Consider the following 19,845-nt stretch of genomic DNA (forward strand, 5'->3'; position numbering starts at 1 on the left):
AGTGACGTCGGTTGTCCTTTAAATGTATAATTTTTATTTTTTTTAAAGCTGCCAAAATTCCCGATGTTATCTTGCCTCCTGCCTACAATAGCCATGGGGGAACTGGGGGAATTTGTATTTAAACAAATAATCAAATTACATGCACATTATATAACACTGATGTAATTATTGGAATTCCACCACAACAGCTGAAAGAAACATGGGTTCTATAAATGTCCTAAAACCTGCAAGGAATTTGACTTGAAAAATCTATTGCTATTTTATTGTGTTCAATCGAAGCAACTACCAACATTACAAGCGCAGCAAACAATATTAAAAAAAACATTGAAGTCCAAAAGATTTTCATCATTTTATCCATTTTCCGTACCGCTTTATCCTCATTAAGGTTGCAGGAGGATGCCGAAACCTATTCCAACTGTCTTCAGGCAGTCGGCGGTGGACACCCTGGACTGGTTGCCAGCCAATCGTAATAAATTACATTGACTTTTAAATATAACCTCACATCGTAAATGTGAAATGAATACACGACGAGTAAAGTGAGGAATGACCTTTCTCTCTATGATATTTGCTGCAGGTATTGTTGTCCCCATATCAATCATGATGATCCTAAATGTGCGACGATCAACAGTTTTGCAAATCCACAATCAGAAACGACAATGACGTCCCAATTCCGAGTTCATTGAGAGACCAGGCGCTCTTTGGTGACAGGTAACATGAGACTGTGTTTGTGTAAAACATGATGGGAGGGACAATGTTCATTCCGTGAGCTTTTGGCTTGTCCTTTGAAATGTAACTACAGTTCCATATGACACGTGGCCGAAATGGCAACCGTGGCTACAATTGCGGTAGTCTCCATCCAGCCAACAGTGTCATTCTGCTCCTTGATTGGCTATTTTCTCCAGGAGATTGCTCTCTGTGGGGATCTGCTCTGTCAAATCAGTGCTGAGCTTCCAAACACCAACTGTCCCATCGGTTTTTCCCACTGCAAGGAGGCCTGGGTTTTGACGGTTGAAGGCCAAACAGGTTGCAGCATGTCCACCACCTCCTGGGTCAATCGTGGCTGCTGGTTTCGGCGACCTGCGACTGAGATCGAATATTTGCACCTCACCTGGTGGGAAAAAAAAGAGTGCCTTTGCCTTAGATGGTACAACACAAACGAGTAGGCCCTCAGCCAAGTAATCTTTTCATCAGTTTCTCAGCAAACACAAGAAGGAATTTCAGATTGCAGACAATGTCAGAATAATAATACATATTGATACACGCCGTGAGATGTTCACTATTTTTGATAGTGTACCTTGTCCGGTGGCCGCGGCAAAAAGCAGGGGCCTGGTTGGAGACCATTGCACTTTAAAAACATAAGTGTCCGACACTCGTATCGAACGCAGTGGGTTGGTCTGCAGCAGAGAATGGAGGTGAGCCAGACCATCAGTTCCTGCGCTCAAAAACAGGTTCCTGAAGAAAACACATCCGTCACCAGTTCTATTTCGACATCGATGAAGTCCCTGGTACGACCTTAAACCCGTACCTGTGAAAAGGCGAGCAGTGAATGGAGTGGACAGGGCCGCCGGCGGGCCTAAAAGAGAAGACGGCCGGGGCTCTCAGCGGCACGCTGAGACATTCAGACGGGACCGCTGCTGGTGTCTGTGAGGAGAGGGAGCATCTCAGTAGTAGGCCACCCTCGGAGCCTACTAAATAGGTGTCTCGGTCCCATGGAGACAAATCCAAGGAGGTGACACCCACGGGGCTGTTGCCTTGACCCTAAAAGCAAATTACCGTGCCGGACAACAGACATTATGGCTATTTTTTCAATGAATCGTGGATCAAACAAGAATAACCACAACATCGGACTTTGGGTATGTGGGGCGGAGGGCGTTGATATGAAGAAGTCAGTCGCATGTCCTTGTCAGGCAATGAACTTTTGGGTTGTTGCTTTGAAAAACACTGTCTTAGAACAGTGAGTCTTACCTTGAAGCCGGTCCCCCTGGAAAGAACTTGCTGTTGGACGAGGGCAAAGGCCACTTTCAGGACACATTTTCCTTGCTCCGCACTCACTGTCCACAGCAGAATCCTCCCTCCAGAGCATGCACTAAGAACACCAAACTCTCCTTTAGTCCGTAGGGGCACCCAGGTAACCTACAGTAACATGTACATACAAACACACAGCCATGTTCTTCATCATGTCCTTAACATTTTCTTATCCGGCTATAATTAAGTACGTACAGCGATACCTCAGCTCGCGAACTTAATTGGTTCCCAGAAAGTGTGTGTAAGGCGAAAAGTTTGTCTGCCAAACATTAATTTCCCATAAGAAACCATTAAAAATGAGAATAATTCGTTCCCAGATCCCCATGAAACATAATTTTCTACTAAATAGGTCTTAAAACTACACAAAATATACCTTATTTTATGTATGATAAATGTGCTATTGTATTGTAATTAAGAAATAAACTGTACTGTATAATAAAGTCGTTTTATTGACCTTTGCAATGGTAGTTGTCAATGGATGATGAACTTCCAGGTTGCCTCTTGATGATATCTGAGTGACGTTGCTGTGCTTTCTCTGCGATAATACCCTCACTCACACTGTCCCCGTCTACAAATGCATTATTATTATTATTACTGTCCCCGTCAAGCTGCTTTTCGTTGATCCAAAGCAACAGAGGGTTTTCAACCTCTTCTATTGCCAGAGACCGTTGCTTAGACAACACAGAAACACCCTTAGCCTCACGTAGCAATGGTCGACTTAGCCTACTGGTCGTGGGACGCTAAGTCACACAAACGCGCACCTCGTTGGTCTTCTTCTGCTCATTTTCTTTTGTGCTCTCTTCGGCTAAACACTAGCCTGCGGTGGGGTCTTTTTCGCTCCCATAATAGCAAAAGTACTCCACTCGATAACAAACCACATCTGCACTCAAAGGAAGAGGGTGAAGAAAAGTAGTCCGCCAGCCACCGTGGCGCTCCGTGTGGTTTGGTTCGTTTGCTGAAAACTACTTTGTACGCCAAGATGATATTCTCGCAAATTTAATGTCGGTAAGGCAACAAGTTTGTAAGCTAAAGCGTTCGTAAGGTGAGAGGTCACTGTACTGCAGTTGACCGAGATCCGCGATTACAGGGAACACGAATCATGTGTCCTTCTGGTCTTTTACATCCATTTGAATGTATGTAAATCATGCCAGTAAGAATTCCCCCAAAAACTCCAACAAAGCCCAAACCAAGATATGAAATGTCACTTGTCAACAAAGCTAATTTCAGTAAAACTGTAAGTTGCGGTTGACGGTGAGCAGCGTTGCATTCCCTTCCATTAACCGTGTGACAGACAGACCGGCCGGTTTGTGTACTCGGTGCAATCGTTTTGTTTGATAGCCAAAAGGCCGTGACTCGTGCAAAGTACTGCATACACGCCAGCATTTCTGATTGAGCTTTTCCAAGGGAAAACGATTCAACCAGTTGAACATTCTTAAAAGTTACGCATTAGTGGGATTGGAAAATTCAAGGAATATAACATGAAATCAATGTAACCCCAACTGTATCATCGAAACATTGACATTATTTGGTTGTTGTTGTTTTTTAATAGTACTGGCTACAAGCAGGTCAGAATCAGGAGGTGTGCATCTCCAACGGAACACCGAGGTCCGCTGGATGAAGAAAAGCAAGAAGATAATCACTACGCAGCAGTAATATTTGACATTTGGGGGATGGGTTGCTGCTCTGTGTGTGTGTGTGTGTGTGTGTGTCAATGTGGCAGGTTTTTTTTTTAAAGATTTAGAATTCTCTTTCGTTCTATCTATGGCTACACATCACATGAATCGAGCGGACTTTGGCTCGGCATAATGATATGGTTTAGTTGAGCTGTTTGGTGTTCAATGATAGACTATTTCATTGTCTCTTTCTTCATGTGTCAGTTTCATATGAAACTTCAAGAGCTACTCACAAATAATAATAATACATTTCATTTATAAGCACCTTTCAAAACTCTCAAGGACACTATACAGTCACGTACATTTTTTGTGCGGGTGAGCAGTGGCAGCCACGTTCGATTCTTATCGAAAAAAAATGACGATAAATAACCATTCTTAGTCACAATTCCCACAGTGATGATGGCTTCGAATGCATCTGATATAAATGCTATTTGAAAAGAAAACCGTTGTTGACATATTTGATTGTTTCTTATATGGAATAACAGTTGCTCTGGCTCATCAAAGTCACAAAATATTGTAAAAACGACATCCAAGTGGTAGCTCTTTGTTGCAACTTTGTTTATACTGTACTGGCATCCACATGCGTGCACATAAATAAAAGCACAACTTTCAAAATAAAACAACATTTTTTTTTCTCCTTCTGAACATTAAATTTGCGAGAATATAATCGTGGCATACCAACCCGTTTTCAGGAAACACACGGAGCGCCACAATGGCCGGCTGACTAGTTTTCGGCTAAACAACACCAAACCATACGGTCGAACAGCGCCACCGTAGCTGGCGGACTCGTTTCCCACACCCACTTTATTTCAGTGCAATTCGTGCAGACGTGGTTAGTTATCGAGTGGATGCTTTTTTGGCACCGAAAAAGACCCCACCCCAGGATAATGTGAAGCCGAACAGGACACAAAAGAAAATGACGGTCGAGCAGAAGAAGGAGATTGTCGAAAAACACGAACAAGGTGCACGTTTGTGTGACTCAGCGTCCCAGTACCGGTATGCTAAGTCGACCATCGCTACGTGTGGCGAAGGGTCTTTCTGTGTTGTTTTCGCAACGGTCTCAGGCAATAGAAAAGGTTGAAAAACTTTGGCTGATTTGGATTAACAAAAAGCAGCTAGCAGGGGACAGTGGGAGTGAGGGTATTGTCGCCGAGGAAGCAGGGCAACTACATCAACCACCATCATAAAGGTAAATAACATGACTTTATTATACTGTACTGTTGATTTCTTTAATTACAATACAATGGCACATTTATTATACAGTAAATAAGGTATGTTTTGTGTAGTTTTAAGGCTTATTTAGTTGAAAATGATGTTTTATGGGGACCTGCAAACAGATTATTCTCATTTTTAATGGTTTCTTATGGGAAATGAATGTTTGGAAGACACACATTTCTGGGAACCAATTAAGTTCGTAAGCTGAGGTATCGCTGTACTTTAATATGTTTAAATGTGGGAATGTTGAAACTGCAATGTTCCAAATGTTTTTATCTGATTACTCTATGTGGTGGCTTTTCAATCATGGCTGACGGGCCTGCTACATTGGCCCTCATGACAACCGCGGCTTGACTTTGCTCTAGTAGTGTGTACCTGAATAAAGTGGTAAAGATGGGCGCGCGTAGGAATTGATGGTCGGAAGGTTGAATGAAACGTACACTTGACGTGGCCTTTATCAGGTTGCATAAGGCAAAAAGGCGACATCGCTCCTGCGGTCTTTCCCACCTGACAAACGGGCTCTGTGTGGCTATCTGCAGACATGCCAGTTTGGGCCACCACTGGATCTGTCGACTGACTGGTGTCCCAGACGATCACTTCCCCGCCGTATAAACCACCTGCAGGCGCAGATGACTGAGTGAGACATCTGTCCAATGGTGACGACGGAGCACGTCACAAAGATGAACGTATACCGGTCATGAGGGCGGGGTGCTTGGGGTGACAACACAGAGCCGTCACTGGAGTAGGAACATCGATGACCAGATCGGCTTGTTTGGGGTTCAGACCTCCATGATCTATGTTCCATGTGCAAACATAGGACTTATCGTTGCTCCAATCGCCTCCCGCCATCCTGCCATCATCAAAGAGGCTCGCTGAGCGAATGAAACAATCTTGACAGAAAGTCACTCGCTGCAAGAGAACCTTTTCAAACAGGTTTGTGTTTGGCACATTCCGAATAATATAACGGGAAGTGACGTACCGGCCATAAGCGCAGGCTATAACTGCACCGGTACAACTCCAAGACACACTTGTGATATGAAGATCTCGCTCTAGGGCTCTGGGATGTTGAAGTTGGTGAAGGCGGAAAACCTTTCAAAATGGCACAAGTCAGCAAAAAAAAGAAAAGAAAGAAAGAAAGACAAGGTCAAATATTAATGCCTTTTATATTCATCGGTTTACTGCTTACTTACCATTTGATTGTGTTCTTCCCAGTTCACCCGATAGCCATCAAAAGCGTGACTCTTGGCATTCCTGACCAACTCGCGGATAACCGGGCCCTCGACTTGACGTAGAAAGTCACCCAAGCCGGGCAAATGGAGCACATCGTGGGGGGCTTGGAGAAATTGTGTTGGGACGGGATCTTGGAGTTCTGTTTGAGTACTGCCGATGACGCTGGAGCCAGTCTGTACTCCTCTTTCAGCACTGTGAATGGCCGTGGTCTGGCAGTCTCTCTGATAAGATAAGACCCACCACACAGGGGGAAGACAAACAAAACAAAAGAAAGTATGGAGAATGGACAGGTGGCTGGATGGGACACATATTCAACCAGTTTCCTTTTATCCTTTAACGAATGTTACGATGGTGCGTCCGCCGATGACTCTGATCTGGAGAGTTTCATTTCAGTTAAAAATAAAAACACGGGCGACTTTGTTAAATCTATTTCGTTGGAAAGAAGTTCCTCAAACTGCTCAGGCAGAGGGATCACACTTGGAAGAATTTGCAGCAGGTGAGGCTAATTTAAGACATGTGGAATTTTGTACAACTGCTTACTTTCTGAAACTGAAGGTTCACACAAAACAAACCTCTGAAGATGGAGGACACTGATTCGCCGTGCCGACCCCGCGAAGGGAAAAGCCCAAAGGAAAAGAAGAAGACACAAAGCATTCCGTGCACATTCATTACTTTACTCGGCATTTTCTTTTGGGTCTTGTAAATGCGTTATCCTGCTACGTTGCATCATGGACATATTAGCTATGTTCTGCTAATAGGTCATGCCCTTTATGTGTATCCGCTGACTGTGTCTGCATTTCTATTAAGGTCATCTGAATTGTGTGTGGACTGACATTGTTGTGTGATGAGGTGCAGCAATTGCTCTGATCAGTGAGAAGAAAAAAAAAACCCAACAGAGTGTCGCAAGCCACCACGAGCCAAAGAAAGCTCTAAGTGCCAGTCCACTGAGAAAATGATGAAGAGCATAACATTCCTCTTCTTCTCCTCACCCTCTTGACTGTCTTTCATCCTGCATCGGGAGACTTCCGTGTGATGTTTCATGCTTCGAGACGTGATCAAATTAACGGGAAACAACAGTGGTGAAAAGCACCTTCTCAACTACGGGCTTACTGAAATATGACACTCACAGTTTAGCTGGACTATAAACGTTTATTAATATGGGATGCTCAGAAACTAAATTGCACAGAGATCATCTACATTGCCAATATTGTTCATGTTATTTTCATCATAAGGTAAAAGTGGTGTTTAATCGTGTATTACTTCATTCAATTTTCTGCATGTTAAACGACAATTATACATTTTTTTTTTTACAAATTTGAATGTATGAATACCTCGAACAGATTCATATGACGTATTTTGAATGGGAATGATTGTTTTTGTTGTTGTTTGATAACAGCCAATGACTTCTTTTTTTGATACACATTGTGTGTTGTCATCTCTCACTATGACATCCAATTTCCAAGCTGACTAACTGTAGCTTGATTGTTCATACAAATCACGACTTGATGGATTGAAATATAACGTCGTCGCTTCAACGTACCGACTCCTGCGACGACTGCTGAGATTTTCTCCAGGATGACTGGACACTCACTGACACGTGTGCTTCGTCCGCAAACATATCAATAAATGTCACTGTGAAATGACAAAATATTCGCCTTGACGACGAAATGTAGCAGAGCACTCAACATCCGTCAACAACAGACTTGATTTCTTCTTCTAATCATATTGGAGGCCCGCAAGCATAAATGTGCGCAGCAGTGCCATCGTCTGGCATTGTATTTTTCCCTTCCCCGTAATGTTACTTGAAATCGATCAATCTTCCGCTACACACACACATTAATTGCAAAATGATTTATACAAGACGAAACAAAAACAGAAGCAAGCAGGAATTTTAAAGAACAAAATGGAGAAAAGAGCATAAATCAAGTTTTATTCGCTTGATTACTATTTCAATGTATAATGACTTGATGGATTGACCTTTCAATAATGATAATATAAAAATCAAATTAATATAATCATAATCATCATAGTAATCATATCGGTTTTCAGTGACTAAATCGTGCTCTTCCCACCTTCAAATCCCATCTCAAAACTCACCAATTTAAAATTGCATTTTCTGTGTAGCTCTATCTCTTGCTTCTATTTACAATTGCATTTCATTTATTGTATTCTATTTATAATTGTATTTTATTTATTATTGTATCTATGCTTGTCTGTGACTGTCCTTGAGGGCTTTGAAAGGCACTTGAAATAAAATGTATTATTAAATTGAGAAAAAAATAAACAACAATAATAATCATCATCATCATTATTATTATTATTATTATTATTATTATTCAGTTATTTCACCGGTAAGATCAGAACATTATCTTCAGATGGTGAGTATAGTTTTTTGCTTTTTTAATGTTGCTGTGCCGATGACCATTTTGTGTTTGGGAGCCTTTTACTGAGCGAGTTGCTTGTTCTGTAGCCACAAGGGGGACATAAATCTTCTTGTGCCGGTCCCAAGCCCGGACAAATACAGATGTTTGTGTCAAGAAGGGCATCCGACGTAAAAGCTTGGCCAAAACAAACATGCAAGCCAAACCTCTGAAGATGGAGGACACTGATTCGCTGTGGCGACCCCTTGAAGGGAAAAGCCCAAAGGAAAAGAAGATTATTCCGTTTGCAAAATGTTGTTACAGTGGCCTAATATAATCAGAAGCAAATCTTGGTTCTGTCTAAAATTTGCCTTTGATTATAAAACGTACCGAGTTACCAACCGTTTTACCGTTTTAAAAGCATCAACAGAATCAAAGTAACTTCATCCACTGTTACACAAAGTGGAGCCCACTTTGCCACATTCAAAATGGCGACAACGTCGCTTTTCTTTGGATGACACCTTCAATGTGGTGTGTACAAATACATCTCTGATTTTTATTCGCTGCTTCAAGAGGGTCTTTCTTAACCTCAGGTCGCAGACTATGACGTAGCAGACAACTTACCTGCGCATCGAATAGTTTGATCTTTCCAGTATATACTCGTTAAATATATTTTGAACAAATTAAATTACCGCGCGGAAGTTGTTGACTTCGTATTTACGTAAAAAAAAAATAATAAAACTTTAATGTATGCCTGGGCGCCTTCAGGCACAGGCAAAGCCCCTTTCCCGCTCGCTTCCCGCGGCCGACGCAACAATTGTGTGCGCGTTGTTTACCAAGATCGCGATCGTTGTCAGACAGATAATCTACTTTTTACTCACAATTGGACCGTCGTTGTCCGTTGAATTGAAAGTCGCCGGGAGCCCGGCTGCTGTAATGGCTGTTCGTCCGGAGAAGGTCTCCGAGCTGAAGCAAATTATTCACAACCATCTGATGAAGGTGAAGCCCCAAACAACTCGATATGGACATTTGAAATGACAAGGGTTGCGCGTCTGCACAATTTAGCCTGAACGCACGTAAAAAAAGTGTACGGAAGTTGCTAAAGCAAATAATGAAGAGAAATATTGTTAATATTTACCCAATGTGCTCGGTCAATTGATTGTGGAATGTCCGTTACACAATTTAGAGTTTATTGTCAAACACGTCTGGCCCATCAGGAACTACACGCTTCTTGAGCATCGTTGTGAAATTGTTACCCCCCGCCTCCCCCAAAAAACAAATAACTACAGCTGACCATCCTTTTCGGAAATGAGAGCGTTTGTGGCTGCTGATGAATACATCTGAAATTTGCTCACATTAGTTTTAGTCACGTTATTATTGTTATTCTTAAGGATTATTTTATTTTTGTGAGCAAAATGATCATGTTAATGGTTTGTCCGAATAATTAGGAGATACGTACTCGATACGTAATCAAACATTATGTTGACAAATCTCTGTCAGTGTTAAAAATGATTACTCACTCGGGTGATGCCTAATGGTTAGAACAGGATTGAGGATGGCTTATGTGATCTTTGGGGACTGCTAGACGTACTATAATAAATGACTGGATACGATGCAAATTCTGCTCTACATAGTTTGGGATATTAGTCATATTGTAGAAGTTCGTATTTGCGGTGAGGCTTGTTTGTGACTTTCATTTTGAACTGAATATGCAAAATGACCTTTTTCCTTTTCCGTTAGATGGATATTCACGGGAAGATCCGAGAAGTGTTGTCTGAGACTTTGAGGGACGATCAAGGGACAACTCATCAAATGTTATCTGAGGCAGACTTCCTCCATGCATTGCAGCGCAGAGGCATCATTGACGATGTGATGAAGGACCTTCACTTTAATCAGGTTGCTCCACATTCTTACTGTAATCCAGGATTAGTTGAAAAAAACAATCTCTTGGTTTTCTGTTTGCGTACTTTGTCGTTGTGTTCATTTTCTTTTCAAACATTTTGCTTCGCTAGGCAGCTGCCGCACATATGGAAGGAAGATCGCCTCAAAAATCCATCCCTCACGCGACAAACGAAGAAAATATTCAGCCAACAAAAAGTACAAAATCAGTTCACATCAGTTTCATCGCCGATGACATATTAAATACTGAAGCTGTTGTTTGACTTTATAGCCAATATCGACCCATCCAGACGTCACCTGTTTTTGCAAGTACTTGGTGGTAAGGCCTTCTTGGAGCATCTGCAGGAGCCAGAACCTTTACCCGGTCAGGTGTGCTCCACGTTCAAGTTATTCCTCCACTTCCGAAATCAAAGGTTTCACTCAAAGCCGGTGCCCTGTGCCTGTGACCCTGACCTGCAGGAGGGCTTCGTCTTCCAAATCCACATAGACGGTACGGCTACATGGAAATGGAACTAACTGCAATCGAGCCGTGATTGCATGTTGGGCTCCAGTGTATTCTAGATAAGACTTCAAATCCTCCTTCAAGAGTGACAACATTTCTTTTGCTTCCGCAGGAGAAGGAGGAAAGATGGCAGATGCTACCAGTATGCTGTCCATATGTGATCCGGTTCACTTAGTGCTGATCAAGACTGACACCTCCGGTGAGACGGCTCTGCTCTCATCCTACTTCCTGGACTGGAGGACAGTTCTTAGTTCACCTCGTGGGAAGACATGTTTGGCTGTGGAACTGATGGGAGTGGGTGAGAAAACATTTTTTTCTTTTGAAAAAGTACTTTAAAGCATTGTGCAATATTGTCAGAATAATTAATCATTCACAACTGGACTGTTGGGGTCGTCTATGAAGATTTTCATCTCTCGCCTGAGCATGCGCGCTAGCCCGGCCGGGTGTTGTTGGCAAACCCAACTATTACAAGTGGTGTTTTTTTTCGATCCCAGGTTTGTCTGATGTGTTTTTCTTCACAAAGTATAAATGAGTGTTTGAAAATGGCTTGCATAAAATTGAAGTCAACGTGACAGTTTAGTCGCAAATCTGTCTTTTTATTATTTTCAAATTAGACTTTACATGTTTTTTCCCGACAACATTTATAACACCTTTTGTCGGCTTTGCATTTTAATCAACCCTGAGTAGGATGGAGTGCATTCCATTACAACCGCAAACTAAAACCGCTGTAAAAAGATCTATATTTTGGCCTTATATGACATGGCAACATTGTGTTGTGTCATCAGGAAGTGAAAGCAAGTTGCCGGCTGGTGTTTTGACAATCGGTCTAGAGCTCTACCCTCCTCTCACAGACACACTGAGCGCTGACATCATCGGCACGCAGGTAAACTTCCCTGAGACAGGTGTCAATTCTACGTGTGTGTAAGGATCTCTCACGACAGATATTTTTACTGCAAGGCAAATTGATGACATGTTTGTTATTCAGCGATCACTGGAAAGGCAGAGGGCCGCGGAAAAGGAGAGAATCTTCCTGGCTTATGCCAAACAATGGTGGAGGGAGTTTCTCGAGATCCGAACATCAAACCGGTCTAAAATGGTCAAAATCTTTGCACAGGTTTGATCACGTTTTTACACTTGAATAATAAAAAAGGAAGATTGTTTCACTGGTTGGCTGGCTTTCTGCATAATCCGCAGGATGAAAATGGCATCAGCAGACCAGTGTGCTCCTATGTGCATATCCTGCGGGCCGGCCGGCTGCTGGAGAGTCCTCGGCGAGCGGCCCGCTTTGTCAGCCTCCTGGCGCACGAGAAGGCCCCAATGGTGGGAGGAGGGGAGAAGCGTGAGCAGTGGTGCACATTATTGGCCTTCCTCTGTCGAGGAAAGGTAACCTTGATGTTTATTGCTTCGGCAAAAAAACAAATCAAGCCATCAACCTTTTGAGGACCAAGCCTTCAGATAATCTCTTTGATTTGCACAATCTGGTGATGCTTTACACAAAATCTATTTGCAAAGATTGGCGAGAAAGCGAGCAGTTAGTGACTGATGAAAAGGTGTCTGCAGCCGTCATCTGTACTTTTGTGCAGGAACAGGAACATTTGTTTCGCACTGCTTTTCTGTTTGTACCCGGCCGGACAAACACAACGCGGCTCTCACAAAGTAGCGGTTGTCAGCTATGATTTATGACTTTCATTCGAAGCAAAATTAATTGTGCCTAATCTCTCCCCAAACTCTTCAGATGATGATGTCGCCCATATTAGCATCTATCATTCTGTCATGCGCTTCAGCTTGCGTACCGCAGGAGCATTCAGCTTGCGTCACAGTTCTTTGCAGGGAACAAAAACATAGTTGCTTGCTGTCACTGCTGCTGAGCATGCAGCAGGCGGACATTTAAAGGACAACCGACGTCACTTTTTTGTTTTTTAACTGACATCAGAAAAACGTTTTATAGCATCGAAAATACCCAAAACACGCAGGCTGATATTTTTAGTCAAATGCAAAACACCAATACAAATGACTGAAAGTGTCCTAAAACGGCCACAAATCAGCTCGAAACAGGGGATTTTCAGAAAGTCCCGCCCCCAGTTTGTGACGTCACGCCAGGACGTCTTGCATTGCTCAAGAATCAATACAATGGTTTCAGATTCGGAGAAGATGCTTTCTTGTTCCTTATCCAGTTATGAATATGATTCAAATAGTTCTGAAGAAGAAAGCATACATCTTTGCAATCGATTAAAGAAGGTCATCCGGGTCATTTTGAGGGATGATGTGTAGCATCACAGAAAATGTAGAAGATGGCGCCAGAGCTCAGTTGGAAAGTGATAGATTTTTCAGCTTGGAATTTTCATCTGAGAATATCAAATAGTTGTCTCTCTCGGTGTAACATACAACGATTCACCATTGCGTTATTGATGTGTTTTCCTTCTAATTTCGCCATCAACACAAAGTTTTCAGACCAAACAAAGTAGCGCAAAATGCATTGAGGTGATGCAAGGTATGTCCTTTCTCGCTCAGGGGCGTTCCTTCAGTGACTGACGTGAGGACTGGTCACCAACTCAAAAACAAGACTAGCTGAATATTCAGCGCGAGTCTTAAAAAGCGTAAAATCTAGCTGTATGCGGTGGAATCTTTGTCAAATACGCTCAGTAGAAGTCATTTGACAAATTATGGACGCAACATGTCCGGCGACGTCGGTTTAACACTTCAATTGTGAAAGTCAAACAACAAATGGATCGAGTGAAAGCCCTACTTGTCCATGGCGCAGCAATTGTGAATTTGCCTCTTCTTGGAATTTCTTTGAAACCAAAACCGCTGTCACGCACTCAATAACTCACCGGCTGTCTTGAGTGCTTTTGTGGTCGTTTCATTGGTGACGTCTTGTCGCACTATGTTGACATTAATTGAGGTTTGTCCCTCAGGCCACTGGATTCATTGATATTTTTCTCTTGCCGAGGGTCTTTATGGTGGAATAATCCTCAGATTGATGTCGAAAGACAAGGAGAATGTCAAGAATGCATTTGAAACTCGTTTGCGTCACCCACAGGGGGACTGCGAGGACCACTCTACCCTTCTGTGCAGCCTCTTGCTGGGCTTTGGCCTCGACGCTTACGTGTGCGTGGGCACCAAAGCAAAGGGGGTGCCCCATACTTGGGTCCTGACCCGAGGTACTGATGGAAGTATCACTTTCTGGGAGAGCCTGAATGCACACAGGTTCGTTTCTACTCAGACTACAATATTGTGTTTCGACTTCTCTTTAATCGATTTGGAATGCGCCGTGGGGAAGATAAACTGCTTTCGAAAGTCAAAATTATCCATAAGTGTGATTATCATGATTTTTATTGTCTTTTCGAACAGAAAGTTCTCCTGTGTTCACTTGTGCCAATCGGCATGTTCTCACCAAAACCTTTCCCATTACAACTGTCTGTCTGGCCAGATACCTTCATCAAGCCATAGACCCACCTTTGGGCCCCCAACCAAAACCTTCATACCCCTACCGCACTGTGGGTTGCGTCTTCAACCACCAGAGCTTTCTAGCTAACTGTCAGCCCTCTGACGCTGTGGAGCTGTGTATATTTGACCTCCAGGTAAGGCGGTATCTGTTTCTTCTGGAGCGTACTTGAGAATCATTATTTTAAGGGGCAAGGGGGAGGTTAATATATTCTAAACATTGAGTTATCCTTGGAGGTAGAAAATTTGGCATTTTGACTTGCAAGAAATGTATCATTTCCCTCCTAGAATCAATCTCGGTGGAAAGCAATGAGCGAAGAGGCTCTGAAGTCAGTGTGTGACTTTGGCTCGACCACCTCGCTGCCCCCTCTTCCTCCGCTCAGCTCATCATCTCTCGATGCTGTTGCTGGCAGCAATCAGCTGGAGCAGGAGATGAGGTACTTGATCTCCGAGCACAGGAAGGTACGACTTAGCGCTAGAGTGGATCAATAGATTCCATCTTGCATGGAGAAGTTTCAACCCATTTTAGCAGCTCGCTTCTCCACACAATGTTGCAAATTAAAACTCCCAAAAACGCCACACGTGCCATGTTGGAATTTTTCTTTCATGTATCAAATGGTATGCACACATTGAACTCGCCAATCTCAGATTGTTGGAAAAAATGATGGATCTCTTTCTGGTTCTGGGCTCTACGGAGTTTTATCAGAATCAGAATCATCTTTATTGCCAAGTATGTAGAACACACAAGGAATTTGTTTCCGGTAGAACACGCTGCACTAGTATCGTCGTCAAAAAAAACTGCTAAGTGGCACTATACAGTTCCATTTTGGCTACTGTTGAAAGAGTTCAAAGAGTTAATGGCTTGGGGGAAGAAGCTGTTTAAATGTCGGCTGGATTTGGTGCGCATGGATCGGTAGCGCCTGCCTGAGGGGAGTAGCTGGAAAAGGTGGTGGGCAGGGTGCGGAGGGTCCAGTAGGATTTTCCGCGCCCTAGTTTGGATTCTTGCAGTGTGCAAGTCCTCGAGAGTGGGTAGGGCGGTGCCAATGATTTCTTCCGCCGTCCTAACTGTCCGTTGAAGTCCGATTTTGTCCATTTTTGCGGCGGCCCCGAACCAAACGGTGATGGAAGAACACAGGATGGATTCGATGACAGCCGTGTAGAAATGTTGCAGCACCTCCTGTGGCAGGCCATGCTTCTTTAGCAGCCTCAGGAAGTACATTCTCTGTTGGGCCTTTTTCAGGATAGAGTTGGTGTTGACCTCCCACTTCATGTCCTGGGAGACTGTGATTCCCAGGAACTTGAAGGTCTCAACGGTTGACACCAGGCAGTTGGATAGTGTGAGAGGTAGCTGTGGTGATGGATGTTTCCTGAAGTCCACGATCATCTCAACTGTCTTGAGCGTGTTCAGCTCCAGGTTGTGACGGCTGCACCGGAGCTCCAGCTGCTCCACTTGTTGTCGGTACGCAGACTCGTCGCCGTCTTTGATGAGACCGATGACCATGGTGTCGTCTGCGAACTTTATGAATTTGACAGCTGGGTGCGTTGAGGTGCAGTCGTTCGTGTAGAGAGAGAAGAGCAATGGAGAGAGGACGCATCCCTGCGGGGCTCCAGTGCTCGTGGTTCGTGTTGTGGATGATATATTTCCCAGTCTGACCTGTTGTGTCCGTCCTGTCAGGAAGCTGAGGACCCACTGGCAGATCGTAGGGGACACTCCAAGCGTAGGATCACAAAAAACAAATGAAAATGACAAAACCAGGAACAATACTAGGGAGCGTGTGACCGAGGCTGCCATCCGCAGCGCCATCTTGGATCATTTATGATGAAACATCAGCGGGGACCAAAGTGGTGTACAAAAAAGACTACTTTATTCTTGTAGACAACGGAGGGACATGTCTAGTCGAGGTGGGAAAGCCAAAAGAGAAAGGGCCGCCCCTTTCACCTGTGACCCCTGAACTCCAAAAGACCTCAGTTTCCTGAGTAGGAAGAGGCGACTCTGTCCCTTTTTGATTAGGGCGTCCGTGTTTGTTGTCCAGTCCAGTTTATTGTTGAGAGTAACACCCAGGTACTTGTAGGAGGTCACCCTCTCAATGTCCGAACCCTGGATGTTCAACGGTGCCGGTGAGGATTGTTTCCTGCAGAAGTCCACCACCAGCTCCTTGGTTTTCCCGGTGTTGATCTGGAGGTGATTCTGCTGGCACCAGTCCACAAAGTCCTTTGCCAGTCCCCTGTACTCCCTATCGTCTCCCTCTGTAATGAGGCCGACAATAGCTGAGTCGTCAGAGAACTTCTGAAGGTGGCAGGTTGGGGTGTTGTAGTTGAAGTCCGAGGTGTAGAGGGTGAACAGGAATGCAGCCAGGACAGTCCCCTGCGGCGCTCCGGTGCTGCAGAGAAGCCTGTCCGACTCACAGTTCTTTACCCTCACGTACTGTGGCCCGTTTGTGAGGTAATCTGTAATCCAGGATGTGAGTTGCTGGTCGACTCCGGCTTGCTGCAGCTTGTCCCCCAGTAGATTTGGCTGGATGGTGTTGAAGGCACTGGAGAAATCGAAGAACGTGATCCTCACCGTGCTCCCAGCATTCTCCAGGTGCAGCAACGCCGTATGCAGGAGGTAGATGATGGCATCCTCCGCACTGATGCTGGGCTGGTAGGCAAACTGTAGCGGGTCCAGCGATGAGCTTGCCAGCGGTCGCAGGTGGGCGAGGACGAGTCTCTCCAGCGTCTTCATCAGGTGAGACGTCAGCGCCACCGGTCTGTAGCTGTTGAGCTCTTTGGGGTTGGCAATCTTGGGCACTGGGACCAGGCATGACGTTTTCCACAGCTGTGGAACTCTGCCCAGCTTCAGGCTCAGGTTGAACAAGTGCTGGACAATGTCATACAGCTGGTCGGAGCAGGTCTTGAGGAGTCGGGAACTGATGTCGTCCGGACCTGCTGCCTTCCTCACTTCCATCCTCCTCAGTTGGTTCCTCACCTGCGCAGTTGTGACAGACAGGCAGGAACGTGGAGGCCGAGTGGCGGCTGAGGGTGTGGCAACGGTTGGGAGGGCAGTTGTTGGTTGCGGAAAGCTGGTCGTGAGAGGGGGCAGGGAGGGTAAGGCCACAGTGAGAGTTGGTGCAGGTGCAGCTGCAGGTGAAGTTGACGGTGGGCCGGGGGCGGCAGGCGTCTTGTCAAACCGATTGAAAAAGCGGTTGAGTTCATCTGCCCAGTCCTTGTCTTTTTCGTTCAATGTCACTGGGCTTTTGTGGCCTGAGATGTTTTTCAGGCCCTTGCAAACACCAGCGACATTGCTGGCTTGCAGCTGCTGCTCCATTTTCATCCTGTAGGCCTTCTTTCCATCTCTGATCTTCTTCCTCAGTTGGATCTGCACGGCCTTCAGTTCCTCTCTGTGCCCGACACAAAAGCCCTTTTCTTCTCCTTCAGGAGGACTTTTATGTTGGGATTAATCCATGGTTTGTTGTTGGAAAAACACCGCACAGTCCTGGTGGGTCCTCTGTGAGTGAATCAATGTCCTCCCCGTGAATCTCAGTGAAGAGCTCCCACCTGGTTGAGTCAAAACAGTCCCGCAGAGCTTCCTCAGCTTCTGTGGACCATCTTCTGACCGTGCGGGTCACAGCTGGTTGCCTCTGGACAAGGGGATTGTACACAGGCTGGAGATGAACCATATTGTGGTCTGCTCTTCCGAGAGGGGGGGGGGGGGGTTTGTATGCATCCTTGGCATTTGAGTAGAATAAGTCCAATACGTTATTGTCTCTGGTGGCACAAGTGACATACTGTGTCACTGAAAATGAAGATGTTACAGTACACCCTACAGATACACAAAGTTATCTAATAAACTTCATACGTACATCCTTATAGACTAAACTCGAAATGAAATAACATTGGATGTTTATAAAAAAAACGTTCTATCACAGATGAGCCGCTGTTCTGCCTCATGTGCTTATGGATCGTCTTTCTCCTCCAGGACTTGAACTTGACAACGGTCTGGGACGACCACATGTCTTACCTGCTGTCGTCGGCCTTGTCAGCCTATGAGATGGAGCGCTGCACCGGGGTCTCATGTGGAAATGAAGAATTTCAGGATGCAGTGAGGAGAGCTGTCCCAGACGGGCACACCTTTAAAGGCTTCCCCATCCACTTCCTGCACCGCAATGCCAGAAGAGCTTTTTCCACATGCCTCAAGTAAGCTTGAAACTTTGTTTAATGCATACCAAGTCAGTTATTCACAGTCAGTTACGCGTCTTGTGTTGCTGTGCAGGTCGCGGTTCTGCGAGGAGGTAGTGTGTTGTCGCGGTGACCACGTGAGGCTCGCCCTTCGTGTTCGGGTCTTTATTTATCCAGAGAATGTTTGTGCCGTTTGGTTCATGTTTGCTTGTAAGTATCGCTCTGTGCTCTGACAGCCTCAGGTTGATTAATGTCTACTATGATGTCAAAATTATGACATTACAACACGGACTAGTGCGCATTGAAACTTTATTCTGGATTTTATTCCATCCGATATGAGAATGGAGAAACTCACACGTATGTTTGATGATGACTGTTTCTGACGTCACCTTGAGAGGGTTTTGTCAATCCGGAGCTGACTTTCGTGGCTGTATTTATATACTTTTATAGTAAATAAAGCTTTATACATTTTATGAGACATTTGAAAAAGACCGTATGATTACTTAGTACCCCCATACATACCGGTGTTATTAGACTTTATATTTACGAATGAGATTTCTCAATGTATTTAAACCACTACAGAGGCTTTTCTGTGAATATTGGTGTTCAGTGTGAGATGCAAAACAGAAATCCAAAATTAGTTAAGTATTAAAACATCTACTACAATACAATACTATACATCCTGATTTATAGCAGCAGCTGTTAACAAGACATATAAGAACGCAGTACAGCGACACTATCACAACAGTCGATGAAAAGGTTTCTTCAGCCGTCATCTGTACTTGTACAGATGACGGCTGAAGAAACCTTTTCATCGATGGACCACTCCTTTACGACTGAGAGCTTACGCAGACATGATCGCGTCAGTGCAAGTGCGTTGGTGAATTTGAGTTAACAATAAAGAGCAGACGACAGCTAATTAATGAGCAAACCTTCAACAGACTTTCGTCCCCCACTCCACCAAATTCACACATTTCTATTGCGCAATGCAAAACGTGAACATTTATAGTACCTGCTACCTCCACTAGATGACGCTGTAGACTAAAGTTGATAATGATAAAAGATCAACAAAGCGGCTCTACCTGTACGTGATGCTCGTCGTCGAGCTTTTAGTCAGGCTGCGATGTCACACGCGTGGCCTGGAATGATTGACATTACAGACTACCTTCACGTGTTCACATGAATGTGAAAGTACTGGCACTTTCAAAAAGTACACTATTGTGTAAATGTGTGACTTGTGTGGCTTTCAATTACATACTTTTTTAATTGCACATGGATTTTTGTATGTTCAAGGGGAGTTCCTGACGGCTTCGGCCAAATGTCTGTCAGGGTGCCCGGT

At 44.4% G+C, this 19,845-nt stretch overlaps 2 protein-coding genes across 3 annotated transcripts; one reads left to right on the forward strand and one right to left on the reverse strand.

Moving 5' to 3' along the window:
• Positions 1 to 29: 29 nt before the first annotated feature.
• Positions 30 to 7,861, reverse strand: dync2i2 (dynein 2 intermediate chain 2). The gene is made up of 9 exons (XM_088999155.1): positions 7,684 to 7,861; positions 6,104 to 6,364; positions 5,893 to 6,002; positions 5,606 to 5,763; positions 5,421 to 5,530; positions 1,966 to 2,133; positions 1,526 to 1,758; positions 1,295 to 1,452; positions 30 to 1,108 (listed from the first exon to the last, which is right to left on the reverse strand). The coding sequence occupies exons 1-9, from the start codon at positions 7,759 to 7,761 to the stop codon at positions 870 to 872; spliced, it is 1,515 nt and encodes a 504-aa protein (XP_088855281.1). The 5' UTR covers positions 7,762 to 7,861; the 3' UTR covers positions 30 to 869.
• Positions 7,862 to 9,137: 1,276 nt separating this feature from the next.
• Positions 9,138 to 19,000, forward strand: cep76 (centrosomal protein 76). Of its 2 annotated transcripts, XM_088999153.1 has the most exons (13): positions 9,141 to 9,502; positions 10,244 to 10,399; positions 10,516 to 10,600; positions 10,674 to 10,892; positions 11,017 to 11,202; positions 11,690 to 11,787; positions 11,890 to 12,018; positions 12,099 to 12,287; positions 13,945 to 14,111; positions 14,335 to 14,485; positions 14,637 to 14,810; positions 18,307 to 18,524; positions 18,601 to 19,000. In XM_088999153.1, exons 1-13 carry the CDS (start codon positions 9,254 to 9,256, stop codon positions 18,737 to 18,739), a joined length of 2,160 nt encoding a protein of 719 aa, XP_088855279.1. In that variant the 5' UTR covers positions 9,141 to 9,253; the 3' UTR covers positions 18,740 to 19,000. The 2 variants fall into 2 exon arrangements, with proteins under 2 accessions (XP_088855280.1, XP_088855279.1); XM_088999154.1 differs by lacking the exon at positions 18,601 to 19,000 and having other exon boundaries at positions 9,138 to 9,502; positions 14,637 to 14,785; positions 18,307 to 18,442.
• Positions 19,001 to 19,845: the final 845 nt, after the last annotated feature.

The sequence above is a fragment of the Hippocampus bargibanti genome, linkage group LG06, assembly GCF_051943395.1.
Source record: "Hippocampus bargibanti isolate YZ-2025 linkage group LG06, ASM5194339v1, whole genome shotgun sequence".
Classification (NCBI taxonomy): domain Eukaryota; kingdom Metazoa; phylum Chordata; class Actinopteri; order Syngnathiformes; family Syngnathidae; genus Hippocampus; species Hippocampus bargibanti.

Coding starts and splice junctions, on each gene's coding strand:
- dync2i2 (XM_088999155.1), bottom strand. CDS start 7,761: ATGTTTGCGGACGAAGCACACGTGTCAGTGAGTGTCCAGTCATCCTGG. Junction 5,531..5,605: donor GCACCCCGCCCTCATGACCG/GTATACGTTCAT, acceptor CTGCGCCTGCAG/GTGGTTTATACGGCGGGGAA. Junction 2,134..5,420: donor ACACAGAGCCCGTTTGTCAG/GTGGGAAAGACC, acceptor ATGTTACTGTAG/GTTACCTGGGTGCCCCTACG.
- cep76 (XM_088999153.1), top strand. CDS start 9,254: ATGCCTGGGCGCCTTCAGGCACAGGCAAAGCCCCTTTCCCGCTCGCTT. Junction 9,503..10,243: donor TTCACAACCATCTGATGAAG/GTGAAGCCCCAA, acceptor CTTTTCCGTTAG/ATGGATATTCACGGGAAGAT. Junction 10,601..10,673: donor AAATATTCAGCCAACAAAAA/GTACAAAATCAG, acceptor TTGACTTTATAG/CCAATATCGACCCATCCAGA.